This window comes from Zosterops lateralis, assembly GCF_965231275.1.
Source record: "Zosterops lateralis genome assembly, chromosome: 3".
Classification (NCBI taxonomy): Eukaryota; Metazoa; Chordata; class Aves; order Passeriformes; family Zosteropidae; genus Zosterops; species Zosterops lateralis.
The window spans coordinates 88,178,794-88,202,986 of NC_139764.1; the positions used below are offsets into that span (position 1 = coordinate 88,178,794).

The 24,193-nt window shown below is 37.7% G+C and overlaps 1 protein-coding gene across 1 annotated transcript in view; it reads left to right on the top strand.

Annotated features, from left to right (window-relative positions):
• Positions 1–24,193, top strand: part of KHDRBS2 (KH RNA binding domain containing, signal transduction associated 2) — a 313,940-nt gene that overhangs the window by 211,924 nt on the left and 77,823 nt on the right. The window contains exons 5-6 of the mRNA XM_083857382.1: positions 3,445–3,572; positions 4,749–4,944. Of these exons, the coding sequence (XP_083713508.1) occupies positions 3,445–3,572; positions 4,749–4,944 (324 nt within the window). The remainder of the gene's footprint in view (positions 1–3,444; positions 3,573–4,748; positions 4,945–24,193) is intronic.

The window sequence follows — 24,193 nt, forward strand, 5'->3', positions numbered from 1 at the left end:
ATCTGGTAAGAATGAAATTCAGCTGTCACAGATAAGAGTAATGATATTTATTAATAGAATTATAATAGAACTTAAATGGGCATAGTACATCAGGACAGGAGATCACAGTCCTGAAGGGATTGATTTATCCTTGACTTCTATGAGCCTTTGTTATGATAATGATAGATATATATTCCCCAAATCCTTTCGGTCTTTCTATGCCTTACTCTTTCATTTCTTTATTACCTCTTTTCCCTTGTCACTACATGTTCTTATTAATTCAGATCAGGTTTTGCAACTTGCATCATACTTTGTGCTTTTTTTACCAAAATGGTTTACTGAGTTCTGCTGTTTATTGGTAGTAATGTCTTTAGGGATATAAACAAGAGCAAAATATTTAGGTCAATGTAGATTATCAGCTGTAAGAATAGCTATTAGACTATTAGAAAGCTATAAGAAAAGCTATGAAGTACAGGACATTTTTCATGAGCTTTTTTTAACATAAGAAAGTGGTTGTTTTTTGGGGTTTTTTCCTGAAACAAAATATACTGTAGTATGTAGCTACTTCCTTGTACTTCATTCAGCATAGGTATGTCTTGAAACATCATGTACTCTTTCTTGGGACTAGATATATATGAAACATCAGCAGCATAATTTTGCTCATGTGCTGGGCTCTGAACTCAGATGCTATTAAATATTCAGCAGGATAGATACCCTGACTCTAGCTATACTTCTAGCAGCTGTGAAAGATTAATTCAGTGTTATGTTTCTGTTTAATGGAAGAGGCAAAATGAGCATTTCTGCTGAAAATTTCAGGTTTTGGGTTTAGAAATTATGATCCTTACTATGCTTTTTAAGGAAACCAAAAGATAAATTATCTATATAGGATTATACTTTTTAATGAAATCATTCTCTTTCAAGAGATCTGTCCCAGCACCTTTCTTTGGGAGTACTTTGCTGTCTTTATCTTGTCATTTCAAAATACAGTTTGTTAACTGAATGTGCAGCAAATAACCTGCCTGCTAAAACTAAGGGCATTGCATAACAGAATGGTTAAGTTTTGCAGATCTTTTTGTATATTATGAATTTGATATGGATTTTCTCTTTTGTCGATACTAAGATTTTAAATTATATTTTTACTTGAGGGAGTAATAGTTTCTTTGAGGCAATTTCTAGTAGAATTCATTTATACAGCAATATTCCAAAAGAGCAAGGTTAAAGCAATAACACAGAAATTCCAATTTCTGTCCCTTGCAGGTCCTTTCTTTTTTTTTTTTTTTTTTTTTTTTTTTTTTTTTTTTTTAGCCCATATTTTCTTCTTACAAAATGTACCTACATTATTAATGAAGTTCAGTCTCAGCACCAGTGTGGAATCTGGAGGGTAAACTCAATCAGCAAGTTTGAAGTTCTAATCCTTGAAAAGCCAGTATGAATAACACATGATATTAAGAGGGCACAGTAGATGGTACCTATTCCAACAATTTCTGTAAATGTGATCTCAATAATTCTGTTTTTTTCCCCTCTGTATTTTACAGAGCACATTGATTTAGAAGATGTCTTTGGCTTATAACCATTAGTATTAGAAGGATAGAAAAATGTGCAAAAAAGTTTGGGGATGGTATGAAATGAAAGCCATTACCTATTTTATAAGCAACATAGGGATTTGCTAATAAAATATATACTTTTATTTTTAATTATGGTTGTGCTGCAATTATCACACACTATATTGTATAGATAGTGTTCTTTTCTGAATTTCATTAATAGACTTCTCTCCAGCTATGCTCTATAGAAATTTAGAAAGGAAATTGTGACCAGGCCTACACTCTTAGAACACAGCAGGATCAGAATCATATCTTTAAACAGATTTCCTGGACCTCCTTAGGAAGGAGAAGGAATGAGCAAGGCCTCAGGTCCAGCTCCACCATTTGATTGGTCTTTAACTTGGCTAAAGAAGATGTCACTTGAAATGCATTTTCAGGTCCTTGCATGACAGTCAATGGTGGTTGCCTGTGGAAGGATGGAAGGACAGAAGAGCTGAAGGGCAATAATCCTTTCTGTTTTGAAACAATAATTAGTTGTCACACAGCTGTGCTGCCAGTGAGCTGGCTGCTGCAGTGGACTTTTAGTACAGTGGTCAGCCCGTAAAAGGCTGGATAAAATGGAAGGAAGCTAAAAAGAGAAGACTTCTGACAAAGGAATTTGGACAAACATAAACATGTCCATTATTATGTATTATAGTGGCTGAGACACTCTATAAACAGAAAAGAGCAGTTCACGTTCACAAGCCTTGGTCCTTGGCTTCTTCAACATCCACAAGAGCTGTTGGAGTGACAACACAGTAAGGCAAATGCATTCCTGGAATACACTGAGGATAACTTCCTTCTCCAGGTGCTAGAGAAGCCACTGGGGAGACACTCTATGCTGGACTTGGTCCTCAGCAACAGGGTGGTGGGGAAGGTGAAGTTCAAGGTTAACCTGGGCTATGGTGACCGTGAAATGATGGAGCTCAAGAGCCTTAGGGCAGGGAGGAGAGTGCACAGCAAGGTCTGGCCTGGACTTGAGGGGAACGGACTTTGGTCTCTTCAGGGTGCTGCTCCATGGAGTGCAGTGGGATAGAGCCCTGGAGGAAGAGGGGCCTGATAGACAAAGTTAATATTCAAAGATCGCCTCTCCCAATCATACATTCCAATGAAGAGTATTGGAACACAGTGTCCATGTCAAGGGGCTTGGAATTAGATCTTTAAAGTCCCTTCCAACCCAAACCATTTTATGAGTCCATGATTCTATTTTATATCAGTAAGAAAATGAAGTTCATCTGGTGTTCTGTTTACTGAGCCAACAGAAATTGCAGTGCCCTGTTGACTTGGAATGGGCCTATTTTGTTTCCTTTAATAACTTTTTTTATGGTAAACATAGCTTTGTTACTTGACTCCTAAAGAGAGAGCTCCTCAGGATATACAGAGGAAGTGAAGGCTACATTCAGTAATGCTAATTGGTATTGAATTAAATCATCCAGTCATGCTAATGTGCCATATGAGGTAGAATTTGTGTTTTAAGTGCATAAAGGTAGCCAGGGAAATTTGCCAAAAATAACATGCTTCTTTTTTTTTTTTTTTTTTTTTTATGTCTAATTACAAGTCGCTTGAAAATAGTACCTTTTGTATGTGAAAGTCCATTTGCATTTTGCATACAGATGCATTTCACTGTGTTTATGCCTTCTGTGCCTTTTGTGGGGTTTTTTGTACGTTCATGCTCTTTATGACCACTTTCACTACCCATATATATACATTTTTCCTCTCCATATATTACAGGTAGTTGTCCACTTCCACTTGTACAATTTTTCAGCATACCAGTGAAAATGCAGAACAATTCACCAAAATACCATCCACAGAATTTCCAGTTTGTATTTTGGCTGAGCTGGCAAACCACCCAAAGTTTCAGAAAGTTTCACCTTTTGCATTTCAGGATTATAATGATGAAATTCGCCAGGAGCAGCTGAGAGAACTTTCATATTTGAACGGTTCTGAGGATTCATCACGTGGACGGGGCATTCGAGGGAGAGGGATCCGTGTGCCACCTGCAGCTCCTTCAAGGTGTGGTAACCTGAACTATTATGTTAATAGCTTTGCAAAGTGTAAGCAATAGTAAAAAACCCCATAGTTAAAAAAAAAATCCTGGTCAGTAAACCAAAATATTTGTCTTCTGATAACCTGTGTGGTCTATATTGTTCCAGATTTTCTGATCTACAGTTCATGGGGTACAGTGGGTGGCAACAATTGAGAGCAGATTATGAAGACAGAAAAAGGATATTTCTAAGAATACTTTTATGCTAGTATTAAGGCAGTATGGTCAGTAGCATAAAATTTTTGGTCAAAATAATAGTATAGTCAGAGAAGGCCACATAGTCTAGGTGGAACTTTATTTGCCAAATAATTACTTTTTATACATACTACAGCTATACTGCGTGTATGTCCAAATATACCTATATACCTGGCATTCAGTCTTCCAAAAAGACAGAACACTCAGGAGCCTACTGCTCTGAGACAAAACTCACAGACTGCTACCTGATTTATCACCCTTCTATTCCATCATCTGGTATGGATACAAGTCTCTTTAAACTTTTCTTCTGACTTAGTAATTTGTACAGCACGGGGGATACAGCATCAGAGGAGATATAGCAGGAAGATGTTAAACCTCTTTCCATGCTTGTCTCTATGCTCTATTCCCTTTGTGCAGTGGGGAAAAGTAGAATCCCACACTACCAATCCTTTGTGCTGAACTAAATTAGGGAGGAAGAAAAGTTATTTGTCTCCTTTTATATTCTTCCTCTGCTTTGCCATGCAAGTTTCTGCTGTCCTGCAATATCTTCTGCCAATCCATTTCTCCCACCCCTCAATAAGCCTGAAAACGAGAGAAATGACTGCTCTTGTGAAATAGTTTGAGAGCAACAAAAGAGGTTCCTCATTTTCTTCCTCTTCTAGAACTGCTCGGAGTAAGTCTGCAACCCTGTGAATTACAATGATTCAGACTTTTATTAATACAAGCACCAAGAGGACCAGGTGCAAAAGACACTGGATGGTTTAAAAATAATGCCTTTCCATAATATGAGTTCTGCCTGAGATATTGCCTAAAAGTGCTTGACATTGTAGCTGCCCAAACCCCGGAGTTCTGTGGTGCTGTAAATAGCAGTAAAGAGGCGAGAGCGTTTAGCAGGGGCAGCCGGTGCCCGTCTGGCCGGGTCCCCGCAGTGACGGTTCTCTCTCCCGCAGGGGCCGAGGGGGCGCGGTGCCGCCGCCGCTGCCGGGACGAGGAGCGCAGGCGCCGCGGGGCGCGCCGGGGGCGCGGGGGGCGCTGCCGGTTCCGCCCGTGGCCCGGGGCGTGCCCACCCCGCGGGCCCGCGGCGCGCCCGCCGTGCCCGGATACAGAGCGCCCCCGCCGCCCGCACACGAGCCCTACGAGGACTATGTAAGTACGTGCCTTTGGCACTGCGGGCGGGCCGCGCTCTGTGCTCAACATCCAGCCCTTCCGAGGTGGAATAGCCCAGGCTCCTCTGTCTCTAACGCTTTTCCCCGCAGGTGGACCTGTCTGGCCCATGCAGTGTGTCTGCAGGCCTGTGCTGGGTGATGTGCGTTTGTAGCTCCCTTCACAGCTTAGTGTTGGATATGAGACATCACACTGGATAGTTCTTGGGGTGTCACAAAAGAGCTATAGGGATATTCTAAGATTTATTTTGTATACTCAGTCAGTTTTTACTGTAATCAAGTTCATAAGAATAGCAGCTTATATTCTTTGTGAGAAAATGACGGAGGGGAGGCGTGGTGTTGTTCCAAATCCTTTTTATTACATATTTGTATTCAACACTGTGTTACAGACACATAACAAATAGAAATTCAGGTAGTTTTCCTGAAAGCGGATACAATGATGCATCTGTAGCCAGGAGCAGTACTGACTGTCACCTCTTCTTATGAGGTGTTAAAAATAATTGTGCTGTACACATCAAAGCTTTCAAGTTATCCTCATTAAAGTTTCCTCCTGGAACTATCACCATAACAACAGATATCCAAATAGAGAAGGAAGTGCTATCAAATATGATGTCTGGATTTTTCCAGCCATGGCAGGTCCAAGAATAAGATGACATCTGATGTACTCCCTAATCCCACCACCGGGGAAAGATGCACTTTTATCCAGTTAATAGTCCTCCTAGAACAGAAGAAAAGAAAACTAAACAGAAATTATTCTTTTTTGTTGAAGCTTTATTCAACCATGTGTATTTGTAGTATAGTGACTAAATCGTGGTCACTTCAAATTAGGGGTGCACATCCTTTTAATTCTAAGAATTACAACTGAGCAACAGCAGCAGAAAAGGAGGGGGGGAAATGTCACTCCTGTATTATTTACCTTAACACAGTTTCCATTAGTGAATGAGCTAAAAGTGCTGGTAAGAAATGGAATTTAAAAAATACACACTTCCTTGACAGACAGTTTATTATTGTCTGTTAGTGTCAAAATGTGTGAGACCTTCCTTTCTGTGCAGATACAGAACCCTTGTAATGTAAGATTAGGATTATTAATGTAAGATTAGGATAATTTCTTTTTTTCATTTACAGTACTAATAAACGACCTAGAGTATTAAACATCTTTTAGGGAGGAATTCTTGCATTTTTCTGGATGGTAAATGTGGAAAGCAAGAGGGGAAATTGATGCAGCTGGATTATCAAGGTTAGGAAGGCATTCAGCCAGTTCCCCATATTTTTGAAATGCTTACACTCTCAGGAGCACAAAACATATACACAATTAAAAGAGTCAGTTTAATTTGTGATACATTAGTCCAATAAAAACAAACATATGTGTTTGTGGGTTTTTCCCACTTCACAGATAGCAGCAAAAAAATGTGCTGCCTTATAGGTCAAAATTCACATCTTTTGGAGATCTTCCATCTCCTGTATCCTTTCAACATCTATATTCCACAGCTAGGAATATATGAAAATGCTATCATGCACCAGTTTGCAATGAAAATTTCTTGTCATTTTGTAAAAGTTTGTAATTTTCTGATCTAAATCATTTTGGTATCTTATGGGCTGATGTAATAACTAGAACTCTGATGCTGTGCTGGTAGAAGGAAAGGTTCTGTCACATATCTGCATATAATATTGTAAATGATGTTTTAGGGAAAATATGTTTATTTTTACAGAAAGTAATCAAAACAGATTTTCTTCCCAAAAAAACCATATAATAAATCAGATACCTGGCTGGATAATAAAAGCAAGTGAATCTACTTATTGGCCTGCAACAAATGTTATGTGTAATTGTTCTTTCCCCCTTAATCTAGAGATGAAAAGCTAATTCATAATGAATAATTTATCCAATTAACTTTTTTTTTCCTGCTTCTAAGCAACCCACAAGTGTATTAGAGTTTCCTTATGAGTTTATATTTTTCATTTTTGATTACAGTATTTCACACCATTTTTTTCCTACTATTTGCAAGCAGTATTGATTTGATTAATGGTACATATGAATGCACTGTCATTGATTGTGAGTATCCATAGTCTGTATTTTTCTTTGCTCTAGTGAAATATAGTCACTTGAATGTTGACCTGAAAACGAATTCAAGAAATTGAATTCAAGAATTGAATGGCTACGGCGGATTTTTAAAAAAATGTTTAGACAGCATTTCCTGAAAAAAAATCTTTAGCCATTTGTTAGGCACTACTAATCAGAGATTCTATTGACTGTTTGACCTTGAAACATCTAACTGTTTAAATCAGTTTGGATAAGCATTTAAAAGTTTGGATTATCCAATATATAAATATTTTGAGGTTTCCTAATGGCCTTTCTGAGAATCCATAAAAGCAGATGTCTGAAGGTTTCTCAGGAAAAGTAAAGTCCTGTCATTGTAGTGAATATATTCATGTGCAACATTTTGAATGTCAGGCTTAGCCAGAGGGAAAAACATTTGGAACAACCTTCCGAAAAGAAGAAGGCTGGAGCAGGAAGGAGGAGTGACTCACCTCATGCCTTTTTCTTTACTTGCCTTTGAAACTTGCTTTACCTTCTTCACTTTAAAAGCAGTTCATTGGGTGTGAATTTGGATGGAGAGTGTAACTGGCAGCTGCTGTGCAGCTTCTGGGATCAAGAGGGGTGGTTCAGGGTTTGTGACCCGGACCTGTTGGTGTTTTAACTGCAGCCAATGACTAAGCTGCACACAGGTGTTCACTCCCCTAGTGAGATCAGGGAAAGATTCAAGAGTGTAAAAGTGAGAAAACTCTTAGATTGAGACAAGATAGTGGTAGTGGGTTGGCACTGGCTGGATGCCAGGCACCCACGAAAACCTCTCTGTCACTCCCCTCTGCAACTGGCAGAGGAGAGAAAATATAATGAAAGGTTTCTGAGTTGAGGTAAAAACCAGGATGGTAATTGAATTTATTACCAACAAAATCAGAGTAGGATAATGAGAAGCAAAATAAGACCTTAAAAATACTTCCCTTCCCACCCCACACCGCCCCCCCCCCCCCAACCCCAGTCTCCTTCCCAGCTCTGCCCCTTCCCCAGGCACAGGGAGACAGGGAATGGGGGTTACGATCAGTTCATCACAGGTTGTTTCTGCTGCTGCTCAGGGAAAATAGTTCTACACCTGCTCCAGCGTGGGCTCCTCTCTCCACAGGTCTGCAGACTCCTGGCAGTAGTCTGCTCCAGCTCAGGCGTCCCACTGGGTCACAGCCTCCTCTCAGACATCCACCTGCCCCAGTGTGGGTCTCCTCCCCAGGCTGCAGGTGGATCTCTGCATCCCCTGGCCCTCCCTGGGCTGCAGGGGCACAGCTGCCTCACCATGGGCTGCCCCACGGGCTGCAGGGGAGTCTCAGCTCTGACACCTGGAGCCCCTCCTGCCCCTCCTTCTGCTCTGACCTTGGAGTCTGCAGAGCTGTTCCTCCCACATGTTCTCACTCTGTTCTTCTCTGGCCACAATTACATCTGAGCAATAACTTCTTTCTTTTTTCTTTTTTTTTTCCTTCTTAAATACGTTATCACAGAGGGGTATCAACTATCAACTCTGGTTGGCCCAGCCTTTGCCAGTGGTGGTTCTGTCCTGGAACCGGCTGTCACTGGCTCTGACAAATGTGGGGAAGTCTTCTGGGAGCTTCTCACAGAAGCCACCCCTGTAGCCCCCCCTGCTACCAAAAGTTGGCCACAGAAACCCAATAGAACAGTTACATGCGTAGACAGGGGTTGAATTGAGAACTGGCTGAATGGCAGATCTCAGAGGGTTGTGATCAGTGGCACAGGGTCTGGTTGGAGGCCTGACACTGGTGGTGTCTGCCAGAGTTCAATACTGAGCCCAATATTATTTAAGCTATTCATCAGAGACTTGGATGGAGGGGCACAGGCCTTCTCAGCAAGTTTGCTGATGGCACAAAGCTGGGAAGAGTGGGTGATACGCCAGAGGGCTGTGCAGCCCTTCAGAGGGTGCTTGACAAGCTGGAGAGGTGGGTAGAGAAGAATTGTCTGAAGCTCAGCAGAGGCAAATGCAGGGTCCTGAAGAACAATGCCAGGCACCAGCACAGGCTGGGGGCCAACCTGCAGCAAAGCAGCTCCATGGAGAAGAACCTGGAGGTCCTCTAAAGGCTGAAGTCCTGCTGGCAACTCGTGAAACAGGCAAGAGGTGTGACACATTGAGATTCATGATTTATACAGAAGTGAAGAGTACTTCAGTAGGTCTAGTGCTGTTGAGGCAATAAATAATAGAATCATAGAATCACAGAATAGTTTAAATGGGAAGGCACCTTACAGATCATTTAGTTCCAGACCTCCTGCCATGGGCAGGGTCACCTTTCTAGACCAGATTGCTCATATCCCCGTCCAGCCTGGCCTTCAATACTTGTAGGGGTAGGGCAACTTGACTGGGCAAAGGCAGTGTTCAGTGCAGTATGTTTTGATCTGAGCATCCAGACTTTTCCACTCAAGATTAAAGCTAAATTTTGAAAGTGTGCTTAATCCAAATCTAAGCCAAAATTACTATTGCTTTCTGATCTTGTTTTGGAGGGCATTTGACTCTGGATCTGTATTTTTTCCTTCTGAATCAGAAGCTGGTATTGAACTGTCTGGTGATACTTTTCTTCACATTTTTTTAGAAGCTTTGGTGAGACTTACTAAGATGTCTGATGTGAGTTTTGAAGTGACTTATCACTTGATCCCTTACACCAGGTGGAAAGAATTACCAAAAAAGAATACATTTGGGACTAAAATATACATTGCTTTTGTATTTTACCTCCTTAAAAAAACCTTACTTTCATTTTCACTCTTGGATTAAAAAAAGGACTTTTGCACAGAAAGCCACTCATCATAATATGAATACTTAGATGAGCTTCTTGCTTTTACAAACAAATATATCATTTGTTTGCAAGAAATAGGCTGGTCTGTCAAGACACTGTGAAGCTGGTGCAGCTCCTATTTCTAGGACAGCCAGATTAAAGAGCAATTTTAAATGCAAATATTCTCTCTCTCCTCTCATTTCACTGATCAAACCAGTCAAACACAGGTTCTTGTTATCTTCTGGAATAAGTGGAGAGCAGTGCTTTTACAAAATCATTGGAAAAGAACACACAATAAGATAGATTGTGCTTTTAATGTCATGCTGTCTTCCTCTTATTTCAAATTATTTAATATGAAAGCAAATGCCACGTTTAACTGTTTATTCTAGGATCAATGGTTATTTACATTTTTCAGTAGTTTTCAAACAAACTAAAACAGCGATTCTCATGCTTATTCAGTGCCAACCTAGGCAATAAAAAGACTGATAATAAGCAGCATTTTTGTCACACTTTAGGATTTTGAAAAGAATAATCAACATAAACATGTGATTGCAATCCACAGAATTGCAGTTGCTGAGGATTTGCTAAATAATTAAAATGAGAATTCTTAGTGCTTTTAAATCCGCTCTGTCTGCCAGTCCTGGATGTAGATGGAAACTGTATATAAAGATCTAAACTTCCTATTCATGGCATGTTTGCTCCTGTGTTACTGCTTTAATAAATATATTAAAGTAAGCAATTGATACTTTTCAAGTCCATTCCTATAATCACTGTAGGACACTGTCAATGAGAGTGAGGCCTGGACAACTAAGAAGACTTCTAAGGTTGTTCCAAATCTTAAAATAGTGAAATATATTGGATATAATTAGATGTAACAGGAGTTACTTTGGTTTTCTTTTTTTTTTTTTTTTTTCTAAACTGGTATTTTCAACTTTTAAGATGTGGCACTTGTCTATTTCCATGCCTTTTCTGGGTGAGAAAAAAAAATTCAATGAAGAATGTAGTGAGACTAAAAATCATTTGAATAAAGCTGGAATTATAGACACGAGAATCTGCATGGCTGAACAACATATTGATTAAATATGATTGATTAGCTATTTATGCCCAAGGCACTTAGAAAAAGAGCTAAGCCATATTCAGCTTGTACCTGCTGTGACTTGAAAAATTGAATTTTGTTTTTAGTACAATAGCAATAAACAGGATAATGTTTATATTATCTGAAAGACCCAACTGAGGTTTAGAAGGATGCTGTGAATGGCAGTCTGATGAATGTATAGTGGATTTCTTCAGATTTTGCATAATATCATCTATGAAAAGTATAAATATATTTATTGTGAAAAAGTCCAGCAACATAAATACAGAGTTAAAGTAATGGCAAGTTTTTAATGTTTTTCCAAGAACGGAATCCACAGCCAGCACTAAATCTTTAGTGTCTGCAAACTACAGGTCTAGAGCTTTTTGCTTACCTGTGCAAACTGAAGTTTGTATCTTATTCATAAAGATCTTGGACGGAATAAATAAGGCTTGCCTCATGAAACCAGAAGAACTGTCCTGAGAGCAGTACAGTACTAAAGGGAATACTGCTTTCAGATTCATCACTGCTATTAATTTCTCACATATTGATAATATGGTCTGCATCACACTTTATTACATTTTCTTGATCTGAATTTATTTGTTTTGATTTGATTATTATAATCATAGTTATTCGGCAGATTTCACTAATTAAATACATACAACTCTTAGATCTATTTTATTAATGTTGCAGAAATATTTTTGTGGAGGGTAAGTTCTTCTGTCATCCCCTTCATGGTGTCCTTACTTGGCAGAAATGTTCTCTCCTTGACATTAGTTATCAAGTTTTCAGATGAAAATTATTTTCTATGCTAGACAGAGTATAAAAGAAAATGCTGATGCAGCTGTACATGTTTTAGAATTATAAATGATGTTATTACAAGTACAATGTAATAAATATTTATATTTGTTACACAGAGATCTAAGTGAAGGGCATGTCTCCATTGATGATCCAGCCTGAATACAGTCCTAAAATATTCATAGTGTATGCAGTTGTATTCCTAAGATCCTACCTAAAAAATATCTGCAGTGTTATCCACAGAGGCAAATTTGTTTGTGTCATGCAATGCACCATTTGATCATTGAAAAATGTGATTGTTCAGGAGCCTATTACCAAAAATGCATGTCTGCTGTCACTTAGCTCAGTCACAACTTCTCACTCGGTTGTTTATCTGATGGAGAACAGTCTAGATTAGTACAAAATAACTTTACAGGCGTTTGCAGGCTAAACACTATCAGTTGACAATTTCCATCCATGTTATCCTTTTCCAACAGACTACAAAGCAAAAAATCGTTTTTTGATTTTGGGTATTTTTTTAACAAACTCATACCAACTTAAATAATTGCTCTTCAAGACTTGGGACAAGTCTATTTTAATTAGAATCATTAAGAGTTCAGTTACTGTGTGAATTCAGCTCAGTTAGAAGGAAGCCTTGGGTTTTTTCTTTCAATTCTAGAAGTTAACCAGATTTAGCCCACTGAGGTACTAAAAACAACAATTTTGGACCTCAAGGTTCATCAGTTTTCAGGGAGACAGACACGTCTGCCCTCAGTAAGTGCAGAGACTTCAGCTGTGCCAGACAACTACAGAAGCTCTGAGCTCTGTTTTTGGGAAGGGCTCTAGAGAGTAAGACGCCGTGGCACTTAACATCATCACACCAACAGTGCCTCCAGCATACCTGCTATACTTGTGCTTCTCAGCCTAGCCTTTGGTGAACTCAGAATAATGACTTTTTATAAGAGTGGATTTACAGAGTGCTCTTGGTATCAATAGATTCCATGTACAGATGAAAGAGAATTTATAGTTTGTGTATTATTTATTAAGAATTTGCATTGTAGCTAAAATTTGAGCTTGATTAATATAGTAAAATCCACAGTTTTAGAACTGCTTCATATTAATTGAAAACTTACATGGCTTGTTCCAAAATAGTATTCAAGTTTTACTGGAATTTTAGGGCCATGTATTTAAAAAACAATTCCTGTTTTCAGAGCTTTCATCAGAGTTCATCTGTTTTTCTCTTCGATGCATTTGTGATATTGTCATCTTGCAAAAAATACTTCTGAATACTTCTGAAACTGTATAGATACATATTTAACAATTGCACTTAAAATAAAATACAAATATTACAGACTACAGTTCAGTTCCATTTACTGGTTGATGAGCCTTTTAGCCAGTTGCCTATATCTGTACACTTATTGCTTACTCAGGAAAATGGAAAAATAAGAAATATATCTGGTAAATTAAAGGTCTGAACAGAAGGCCTATATGTCTGTATCTTTTTTCCCTCATTGTGTTTGTTGCATTTGTAGCTCTGAATTTCAGTTATACAAAGGAAGAAGAAGGGTTGTGCTGGGTTGGCACAGAAGCACCTCCCAAGCAATATGCCTGTTCTTTCTGGGTATTTAAGGAAGGTTCAAGTGTATATGTGAGATTTTATTTCCATAGATCTAGGAATGTATATATATGCCCTGACTGGATATTGTTATAGACAAAGCTGACTAAAGCTGTGTCTAGAACTCAGGATATCGACTGATAACCCTGCAGCTTCTTCCCCAGCAGCATCACATGAATGTCCTGTTATCTACTGCTTTTGGAAGGAGGAGGTTTGACAGTCCAACTGTCGTAGTATTTCCAGTAGAACTTTGTGTCAGTATAAAGATACGTGCTTATACTCTGATACAGATATGTGTGTGTATATATATATATATATATATATATATATATATATATGATAACTGTAGCTACATCACAGAAAAATATAGTCCATTTCTTCCAGTCCATCTGTTTATAACAACTTCATGCTGCACACAGCTTCTCTACAGGAAGCAACATGCATGAGAAGCTGTGTAAAGAATCAGTCTGAAGGCTCAGTGACATAAAAATTGAAGCATTTATTTTCTTTCCTAACAATGCAGTTTGGGTAAAAGTGTAAATCTAGGAAGGAAAAAAATATTAGCAAATGTCCTAAAGGAGTAAGTTAAAAGAATAGTTTTACTTGTGCAATCAGATGGACTGGATGAAGGACACTCTTCCTTTGGTTTAGCAATAATGGTATTAATTGCTAAACAAAAGTGACTGGAATATTCATAGGAATACCTCGGTCATATAGGTAGACTAATGTAGTTCTCAAATATGCTCATTTTTAAAACAATTTGATCAGGTATATTTTATCAAAGGTGCAGATTTATGCTACTTCTTTAAACTGCAGCAAAAACATGGTGAAAATTGATTTTGTTATGAAACACAGTACCTTAAGTTTGACCTACAAGACTCTTAGAGAGGGCAGCAATCACTAGAAGAGGGTGATGCAGTATAAAAGCTCCAGGACAATAAAGTAAAATACTAGAGATAAAAAATGTTCTTTCTCCATACAGACATGGTTTTTTCATTATGAAATTACGGTTGCCTGCATTTTAATAGCTTTTAAAATCACTCTAAGTGGTGTTACTCATAGACACCTACTGTTGTTTTGTAGCTCTTGTTATGGTGTAAAAATTTGTGGAGTGCCATATCTGAAATCATAGAGTGCAGTGGGGCTTTTTTCAGTGAAATTATGTAAGTGAATGCTTCTTATATAGCAGAATCATAAGAACATAAGGACCCAAGCATGACCCTGTACTACTTGTGCAATAACATCAAACCACATTTAAATATTTCTTATTTTAAGAATAGATAATTCCCTTTGTGTTACCTGTTTGCAAACAAAAATTTCAGAATTAGTCTTGCTTTGGTTTGCTCTGCTTTTTTTTCCAAAATTGCTCATATATGTGAAAGCTTAACAGGGTGTTGTTTTTTTTTTGTTTTTTTTTTTGTATTAGTTTTATTTAGCTATAAATAACAATAAAAGAATAAGTGCTTATAAATGAAAATTAGTATTGGAAATTAGGATTTGCAGGTATTTTGACACAACTGCACCACCTACATAGATAACATGCAAATAAAGAAAAAATATTATAAACAAATACAGGTAAATCAAGTTTATGTAAATTAGACTGTAAGGGAGATGCAGAAGGGGTATCTGTTTCATTGCTAGTTAAATTCTGCTAAATTTACGTGTGGATACTGCAGCCCAGAGAATAAGAAAAATAAAAATAAGAAGAAACAGAGAATCACTGAAATGCAGTTGTGGAGCCTAAGTGCATCTATCAAATAAATTAGAAGCAGCAAAACTTTGGTTGTTTTTCACTTTCCTTGAACAGCCATTTTACTTTCTTGCAAGGCCGCCTTTCATGCAAACACCCTAAACAAATAAATCCAAAAAGCCATTTGGAGCTTTTCTAACTTATTACTCTTGAGGTGCCTATTACACATTGCCATTTTGTAAAGGTAACAAAAGTGGCTTGTTTGTGCTAAACATAGCACAAGTGGGCAAAAAAAAGGTCATTTTCATTGAGTTTTATTAATTTCAATTGTTATTTGCAAAGGGTAAAAAATCTCCCATGCAAGTGATTTGTCTTGTATCTGCATAGTCTTACTGTGTATAGTTGTGATGTATGTTTGCAAGTGAGGTTGCTACATTTGTAGCTGTAGCCAAGAACAGTATGGCTGAATCAGTGCTTAGAATCATAGAATCATTAAGGTTAGTAAAGACCTCCAAGCTCATCAAATCCAATCTTTGGCCAAACACCACCTGGTCAATGAAATCACAGCACTGTGTTCCATGATCAGCTTTCTTGAACACTTTCAGGGATGCTGACTCAGCCCCTCCCCTGAGCAGCCCCTTGCAATGCTTGACAGCCATGTGAACTGTTTCTGTTTCCATGCACAGTGCACTGTGAAGGGGACTGAGAGTGTTTTCCTTGGGCAGAATACGTTGCAGTCCAGGGGTATCCACTTGAGTTGGGAGCATCAGGAATGAAGTAGAGGAAAAACTACAAGTCAGTGTCTCACATTTTGGATGATTGAAATCCTGGATTAAAAAAAAAATAAAAAATTAAGGAACTACTTTAATTCTAGTCTTCTAGATTCTTTTTAAAAGACTCAACCGTTGCAGAATGCCTACAGAAGTAACGTGCATACCTCTCCACTACAGCAGGCTCAGTTCTGGGAGTAGGACTTGTCTTCCTTCAAGCCAAACAATGACACCTGAGTACCTAAGAGGATCAAGGGTCATTCAGTGCTCTTATGTCATCCTTTCCCAGAGGACAGCTAAAGGGTACTAAACAGTACAGCACTGTGGGTACCATTCTTAATTTTCTAAGTTTTCCTGTTTTCAAGTTTTCAAGAAAGCATCTTGGGTGTCATCAATTCCTGTATGTTTCCTTTGTTTATTCAGGATCCAAAAATTTAAGATCCTAAATTACACAAAATTTGCAAACAAAGTAGACTTCTAAGTCCTTAAATTACTTCTGAATAGAGGACTTAATTTCTAAATAACTTAGATTATTTTTTCCATCTTATTCACTTTATAGAAAACTTACAGGGGAGGAAGGGAAATTATTTTAGCTTAAAAAAAAAAACCAAACCTACCTATCTGTTTTGACAAAATCTATGACCTTTCTAGAAGGAAGGTAGACTACAGTGTTACAAAGAAGCAATACTGTTTTGATAGTCCTCGAGTGAATGAGGATGTTGAGGTGAAATGGAATTTTGAAAAAAAAAAAAGACTTTTAAAGGCCCTACTCCCTCAGGACCTCAGTAGTTGTGTACAGAGTACATAGTCACTTGTTTGTTTTGGAGGAAGGGAATTGTTACAAAGAACTAAGCTTCCACTCTGTTTGGAAAATGCCAGCTCATCCGTCCTTGATCAGAATATTTGAGGATAAGCAAATAGGTCACTGAAATAAAGTCTGAGAAACTGTTTAACATTCTGTAGAGCAGAAATAATTAATGAAAGCTGAAAGCTCTTAAAATACATTTCCCAGCTTCAGTAACATGAGGCTTTTCCCTCCCTATTTGGGGGATAACCTCATTGAACAATTTACTTTAGAGCTGTGTATCTGTGTTGCCATAGTAAGTACAAGTGTACAAATTTGTATGACTTGGGTGTTGAGCAGCTAGGATATAAAATTAAAACATTATTTTGGGAAAGAAAATTGCCTTAAGAATTTTTCATGTGTTTTCCATCTTCTCAAAATGATGCTTCCCAATGTAATAATTTGTTCTGTAAAGAACACTTTAGCTCTTCTAAAAGTGCTGGTTAATTTTACACTGCAAGTTTCATTACTGTAGGTAGTATTCTTGAAGTGTCCTGGGATTTGCTGACCTTCTTAGAAAAATAAAATGAAAAATCCAAACATATAGTTTGTTTCTAAGTTGAAAGCATTATGAACTTAATGCTTATTTATTTCTTGACATCTACCTGATGCAGCCTATAATTTTATGATTGCTTTAGAGTTTCCCTATTAAGGAAAATATTCTGAAAGTCATTGTAAAAAATTCGGAAAAGAGAGCAAATGTTGCTGTAGCCTACTTCATCCACTAAGAGGGAGAGAATATAAAGGTAAAGAAAATGAGCCTTAAGTTAGCAAAACCAGTAGGATTCTCAGGGTTGCTGTTTAATCCTCAGCGTGCATAAGACCGTATTTATATATACTATTTATTTGGCTCTTGGAGAGAAAGGTAGTCACACTTCATACTGGCAGGTGGTCATATAAGTCTGATTTCATCTCCTGAGTGAAGTTCAGAAGTATAAACAATGTAATAAGGAAAAAAAATACATAAATGAATCATTGTTAATCCAAAGTGGCTATTCCAAAAAAATAAGAAAAGTGAGAGGAGTTGTATTTCTAGCTATTTCTAAGAAAATTACTGCTGGATGGGCTGAAGCAGGCTTAGGTATGCTGAGATATTCATGGTTGGGCCGCCCAGCAAATGTCCAGGAATTCTGCTATGTCATCTTATTCATCTCAGCAATAGGCTTAAAAATCTTAAGAACATCTGGGAGTAGCAGCAACAATTTTCAAGCCTGATGCAATCACTAAGGAGTTACTGTGAAGCAGATACATTTTTTCCAAAAATGGATTTAGAAAGACAGTGTGATAAAGCTCCAAAATGTTGCTGATGCTACTCTGGTTGGTAGCTGGTGGTCAAGAGAAGGGGGGATCTCTTCTACTGCTCATAGGGCGAGGCTGCAATAGAAGCTGTAAACTGCAAAGTAACATTTCAATTTGTGCCAAGCAGGAAAGGACTTGTCCCAGGACAGTGGTGCAATGTGCTCTTTCAACAAGATTTTTGAGTAGACTCAGTCAGCATGGGCAGGGTATCTCTGCCAAAGCAGAAAATGTAATAATTGCCGAAATGTTAGTACAATCCACCTGTGATGACTTGATTTATTTATTTTAATTGATACAGTTGCTTCCAGGATTTTAGATTAGCAGTTTAGATTTAAATATGCCTAAAGCAAATCACAAAAGACAAATTGACTCTGGATTTGAGTTGCTTGCCCTTTATAGTCCTTGGAGGAGTACAAGTACAGATAAATGCCCAACAAAAAGCCCTGTTTAAATTTTATTAAGCAGCTGTCAAAGACACCAGAACTATCCTTTACCAGACCTGGAGAAAAAAACCTCATCATGGGTAATCTTTCAACTAAGAGGCTTATTGAGGAAAATAGGAATGTAAAGATTATTCCAAAGGGTGCTCGCCAGTGTCTGAGTTGCCCTTGTGATTTACAGCCACTGTACCATTCCCTGCATGAATCTCAGGACATAACAATCTGTCAGTTCTTAAAGCTCTAAAGTCATCCCTTGGAGATAACTGAGCCAGTCTCATAGTGATGGTTGTGTCAGAACATGACTGTAATTTCTTTGCTAAATAATAACAGGTGTTGTGGTTTGGAACATCATGCTTTAGGTGTAAGACTAATAATCCTATTAAACTAGAAATTGTAACATACTGTAGGTACTAATCTAGACTGAAACAGTGTATCGGATCCTTCTCATAGTAAATAGGAACTGAAAAAGGCCCATAAAGAGCTTGAAAAAAGAATGGGACATTGTAAGTTCTTTAATGAGTTGTTAAAATGTTCACAGTATTTTTTACTAAGATGTGGGAAGCTAGAGAGTTCCAACTATCTTCAGATATGAAGGGCTATGATTTTATTTATTTGTGTTTATCTAAGATTCCAAAGGTGTTTAGCTAGTGTACAAATATGAGACACGAACTCACATTGTTCTCTAAAAGAGTTTCCATTGTCAGTAGGAATTTTCTCTAGTGTTATGTTAGTCCTTAATGTCATTAGCATGGGGACTGAGCACCATAAGTAAGCATATTAAATGAGCCTGATTCTTTTAGATAGAAGTCCTTTGTTCCATTAAGGATGATGGTAATTTAAACTAGCTGTATCTGAGTTAGAACTTGTGTATGTTTAAAGCATTTAGTAAGTTTTGACTGCAGTAAGAGGAAAAGAAATTTGGGTTGTGAAAGCTTCATCCTGAAGCTCACTCCATCATCTCTGGCTGGTCCCTGAGGAGGTTCTGTCTCAGGAACAGGAACTGTAAACCTGTGGTTTACAGTGCACTATCAGACCCTGCATGTAAGTCATGACATAATTGTGTGTTGATGCTAGAAGCTTTAATTCCTCATGAAAATTTCCATTCTTTCTGATAATGCAAGATTTCAGCCAGCTTCTGATCAGTAAGTCTTTGAAAATTTTCAGTCCAGTCAGCATTTGGAATAAGAAAATCAGCAGCTTCAACGTTCTCTCTATAGAGAAAGAGATCTAATGTGTGCAGTGGAATGAGGACTTAGATACTGTATATGACACTAGTCAGATTTTGCTAACCAGCAGTGCAGATATCCCCCATTATGGCATTGCATTCTGTTTTTCAGGCCTGTTCTTGCACCCTGTTTAGATGTATAGTGAATACATAGATGGTAAATCTCAGAAATCATGAAGTTCTCAACTAGACCTATTCAGAGTATACTGATGTTTATGAACAGGATGTGTGAAAGTATCAGATGTGTTTGTAATTGTTTTTAACCAAGCCACAAGAAGTTCTTACAGAAGAATAAATTCTGTTGAACTTTGCACTTTGAGAAAGATGGTTTTTTAATGAAAGTTGTTGCCCATGAAGTAGGTGGGAACACGATGAAAATGTGTTCATGCTTCTGTTCGCAAGTTGTCCTAATATTGTCTGATCATTGAGGTACTTCCTCCACACCTGCACTTTCTGTGAGTCATAAACTCTGCACATTAAAGTTATTAGCATAATGTCTGACTGTTTTAAAAATGTGTTTATATTAACTCCACAGTTTTTCTTTTTTGGGACAAGTAACCACAATATGGATAATGATCAAAATGTAAAAATGTATCTGTAATATACATTAAAAAAAAAAAAAAAAAAAAAAAAAAAAAAAAAAAAAAAAAAAAAAAAAAGGTAAAACAGAAACCAAGAAGTATGCTCTTGGTATTTTTCTTTGCAGCCTTACTGGCATGCAACCTTTCCTTCACCATAGATTTCTGACAGAAAAACACAAGGGTTGCTTTTCTTGCATCCATCCCCCATAGATATTGCTGATTCATGCAACACAGTATCTGGATACTGAACTTTTTGATCCTCTGGACCTGGATTTATTCTTGATATTGCTGACTTTACTAAAAAGCCATTTCATGATGAGGGCGAGGCAGAAAATTGAGTCACGCTCCAACGCCATGTTTTCTATTCTTCTTATTTTTGTTCCATCTCCTCTGTTGTCAAGCAGAAGCATTCTACTCCAATTTATAGATGGTGCCTCTTTCAGCATATCTCATTTTTGGTATGTTTGATCTAAGTTTTGAGAACTGGAATGTAAGATATACGATGCAGAGGTCTCTTCTGAATGCCTGACTTATGTCTGCAAGCTGCAGTTTGTAGGCAGTGTGTCATCGCTGTCACAGTGAATGTGGTATTAAAAAGCACATTTATCTTGCCAGATGAGCATTTTTCAGCACATATGTAAGAGATTCTAAAAATAGCTATTGGTTTCAAAGGAGTCTACATTGAAGAGAAAAATAACCAAAATAAGAGACCTCTCATATTGCATTCTCTTAATTACCTACCCAAACCCATCAAATTAGCATTGTAGTTACTATGCATTATTTATCAAGTAATCAAAAAGCAAAGCCTGGACTAAGACGTGTACATTCTAAGAAAGTATGGACCCAAGGTCTGGAAGTGGAAAGAGTAGGTGAAAGCTCACTGCTGTTGATACGTATCAGGGTCCAGTCTTTAAGGAATTCTTTTTGGAAAGATGCTTGGTGGTAAACTTGGTTACAATCAAGAGCCAAAATCTTGCAACAAATAAGTCCAACTCACCTATATGATTTTTAGGTCTCTTAGGAGCTAACTTTAACAAAAAGTCTCTTAAGGGAATCTGTTTGTCAAACACCAAGCACAAAGTTCCTTTATTTCCATATTTTTAAATGGTGATTTTGGTGAATTAAAGATTATGCTCCCTGTCCTCTGAACTTTCACACACCTTAAATCTAAATTGAACAGGAAATACTTTTTCTTTTGGAAACTCTGATTACCATGAAAGTCATTATTAAGGAAAACTAGGTGTTGTGAGTTAATAATGATTCTAATTTTAACAGAATGTTCCTGTAGAATTTTTTCTTCTTGCACTGAAATGAAAGGATTGATGTAGGTTAATCACAACACCTGAGTTACTCAACAAGCAGCCTTCCCCCAGATGCACCACAGCTAGATGCAAAACTGCGTCCTTTTCTGTATGAAAACAGACAAATATACACTCGCTAAGCAGTAGAAACCTAATGGAAAAGTCATTCTTAATCTGTAGAACAGATCCATTTCAATTTACTTAAAAGGCATGTCTGTAGCTTAAATTACATAACAAAGTAGAAAACAAAGAAAGGGAACAATGAAAATAGTGCTTAAAATTTTAAAGAACAGATAGAGAATTTGGGGTTAGATCTTGGGGAGTGAAATCTTCAACAAAAAGTAGAAATCAGAATTCAAATTTGGAATGTCAGAATCTTCAGTGCTTGCCCTAGACTTAAGCCTCCTCATATTTCAGTTGTTACCCCAGCAGCCCACTAAATCTGTTATTGAAAGGAAAACTATAGGGGGGAAAAAAAAGGGTGGGGGGGGGGGGGAGGGAGATTGTTTGTCGGTCATTTTGGCATGTTTCTGTTATACTGGCAAAGGTATTTTATGTATATTGCAAAGGTAATTTATATGAGAAACACTTGCTCCCATAACACTTAGTATTCCATAGAGACTTACCATGCAGTTGTTTCAAATCACATTAGGTTGCATAAACTTTTCTGCAGTGTAATGAAATGGAAAAAAATTTACAGATGCAGTGCATCAGATTAGTTTCACAAGAGCAGTATTTATATCTTGCAAGCAATGACATATGCTGAGAGTGATACTCTTTCCAGCTTGCGAGTCAGAGCTGTTTTATCCTGAGAATTATTCTGTTTCCTAAAACTGTAGCAAACAGATATTTCAGGAAGGGAACAGTTGCAAGACTATCTTAGACTGTTTTTGCATCCATGCAAATTATACATTCACTGATAATTAAAGTGTTTTGAGAGAGAATTGGCAAGAATAAAATCAACCTCCAGATTGTACAATTTTCTAGCGTCTGAAAGGAAATTGCTAGAATACATCTTGAGTAGGCAGTGGACCAGCTTTTTTATTTTGGATTTTAATTGGTACAAGTTTACTGAATCTGATTTAGAAACAAAGAAGAACCTCAATGAAACTTGCAGCAAAAAGGGGAAAAAGATGTGAGGAAGCAATAAAAATAAGGTAGAGAGAGCAGGTCATGACAGCAAGCAAGGACAACAAAATTGAATTTTCAAAGAAAAATGTAAAGATGGTGTTGAAATAAAAGAATGCATTCTAAGAAAAGACAGGAGTACTTGGAGCAGTGGAATAACATGCCTCAGTGAAACAGAGGGAGATTAAAATCCTAGCTGAGAAAATGAGAACAAAGCAATAAACCCTGCTTAGTTTGGGCTGAGAGAAAAGGATTACTCATAAAGAGGAGAAAAGGAAATGGAAATGGAGGAGAGACGGGAGAAATGGAGTGGAGGAGAGACAGGGGAGGAGAGCATGAGATAAGATGTTGAGAGTATAGCAAAATAAGAAATGACAGACATAGAAAGACCCAAGTCCTTTCAGTTCCAAATAAAACTCAATGGGCACCAAAGGACTTAACATGCTGGAGAATCATACCTGAAGAAGGGGGATTTTATTGTATCTGATTCTCCCCTTCCATTCTGCCTGGGTTTTGGTAGTGTCTTCTTGCATCGTTGCCTTGTCAGTCTGGGACAGGTCAGGACTGACTGTGTGCTATTCTTCAATTGTCTGCAATGTCCAGCAGTTTCTCCCATGGTTGTCCCCTTAGCTTAGCCACAGGGCAGAACTGGCCATCTCTGCTTGTGCTGTGAGACATATTCATGGCTGAGCAAGACTGGTCAGTTGTTCATAACAGATAATACGTGTCACTACTTCTCTGAATGTGCATTTCTGAAATTTATGAAGCTGAATGGTTCAGTCAACCTGATGCATTGCAGGAAGTCTCTTAACAGCCAACACCTTGCTGGATTAGGACTTGTATGCCTGAAAAATTGAAGCCATGATGTATTAGGAGGTTGCACATCTTTCTTTATATCTATTTCACATCTGCAAACACCAGCAAAATCTCAAAATTAATTTTTCTCAAAATTTAAGAATTAAACAAACAGACTTTGACATTTTACGTGATATACATTTCTATTCTTAGTAACACCATGAAATTCTTTTTCTGGAGACATCTTTTGGGCTGAGGACAGCATTTTAAGTTATTAGCCAATAGTTGTTCATTCCGCTTCAGAAATTTTGGATTATTTTCCTGAAATATTTTAGTAGGTCATTCTTTTTTCCATTAGTACTATCTCCTATCAAATTTTAAGAATACAGTCTTTTGTGAGATTATAACCTATGAAGTTAATAGGAATGAGGTGCTCACTTTCTAACTTGTCACTAGGCAATAGTTTAGACTATCCATTCACTTAAACCTATTTGGGTATGACTGTTCTGAGTAGCCACGTCTAGTTCTCTCTCAAAACATACCAGTTTCTTGAAAAACTTGATTCCTCTTGGGCTCAAACTGTAGTACTATCTGTAGCCACTGCTCTACAAACTGTTGGGCCAGGCAGGCATTAACTAAAAACAGCATCAATCACATACTTAAAACTGGCATAATAATGTAGGTTGACCTTCAGATACATTTCTCTGGTACAAGAAAATATGATGGATGAACATGCTTGTTTACTTGTTTTAAAGTCTGTGAAGGTGGCTGGTGGGATTGGAAAGTATCCATTGGTGCTTGTCACATGAATTGGCCATAATTCCTGGCCTTCATACTTAATGACCTAAATATATTCATTATGCACAAACCA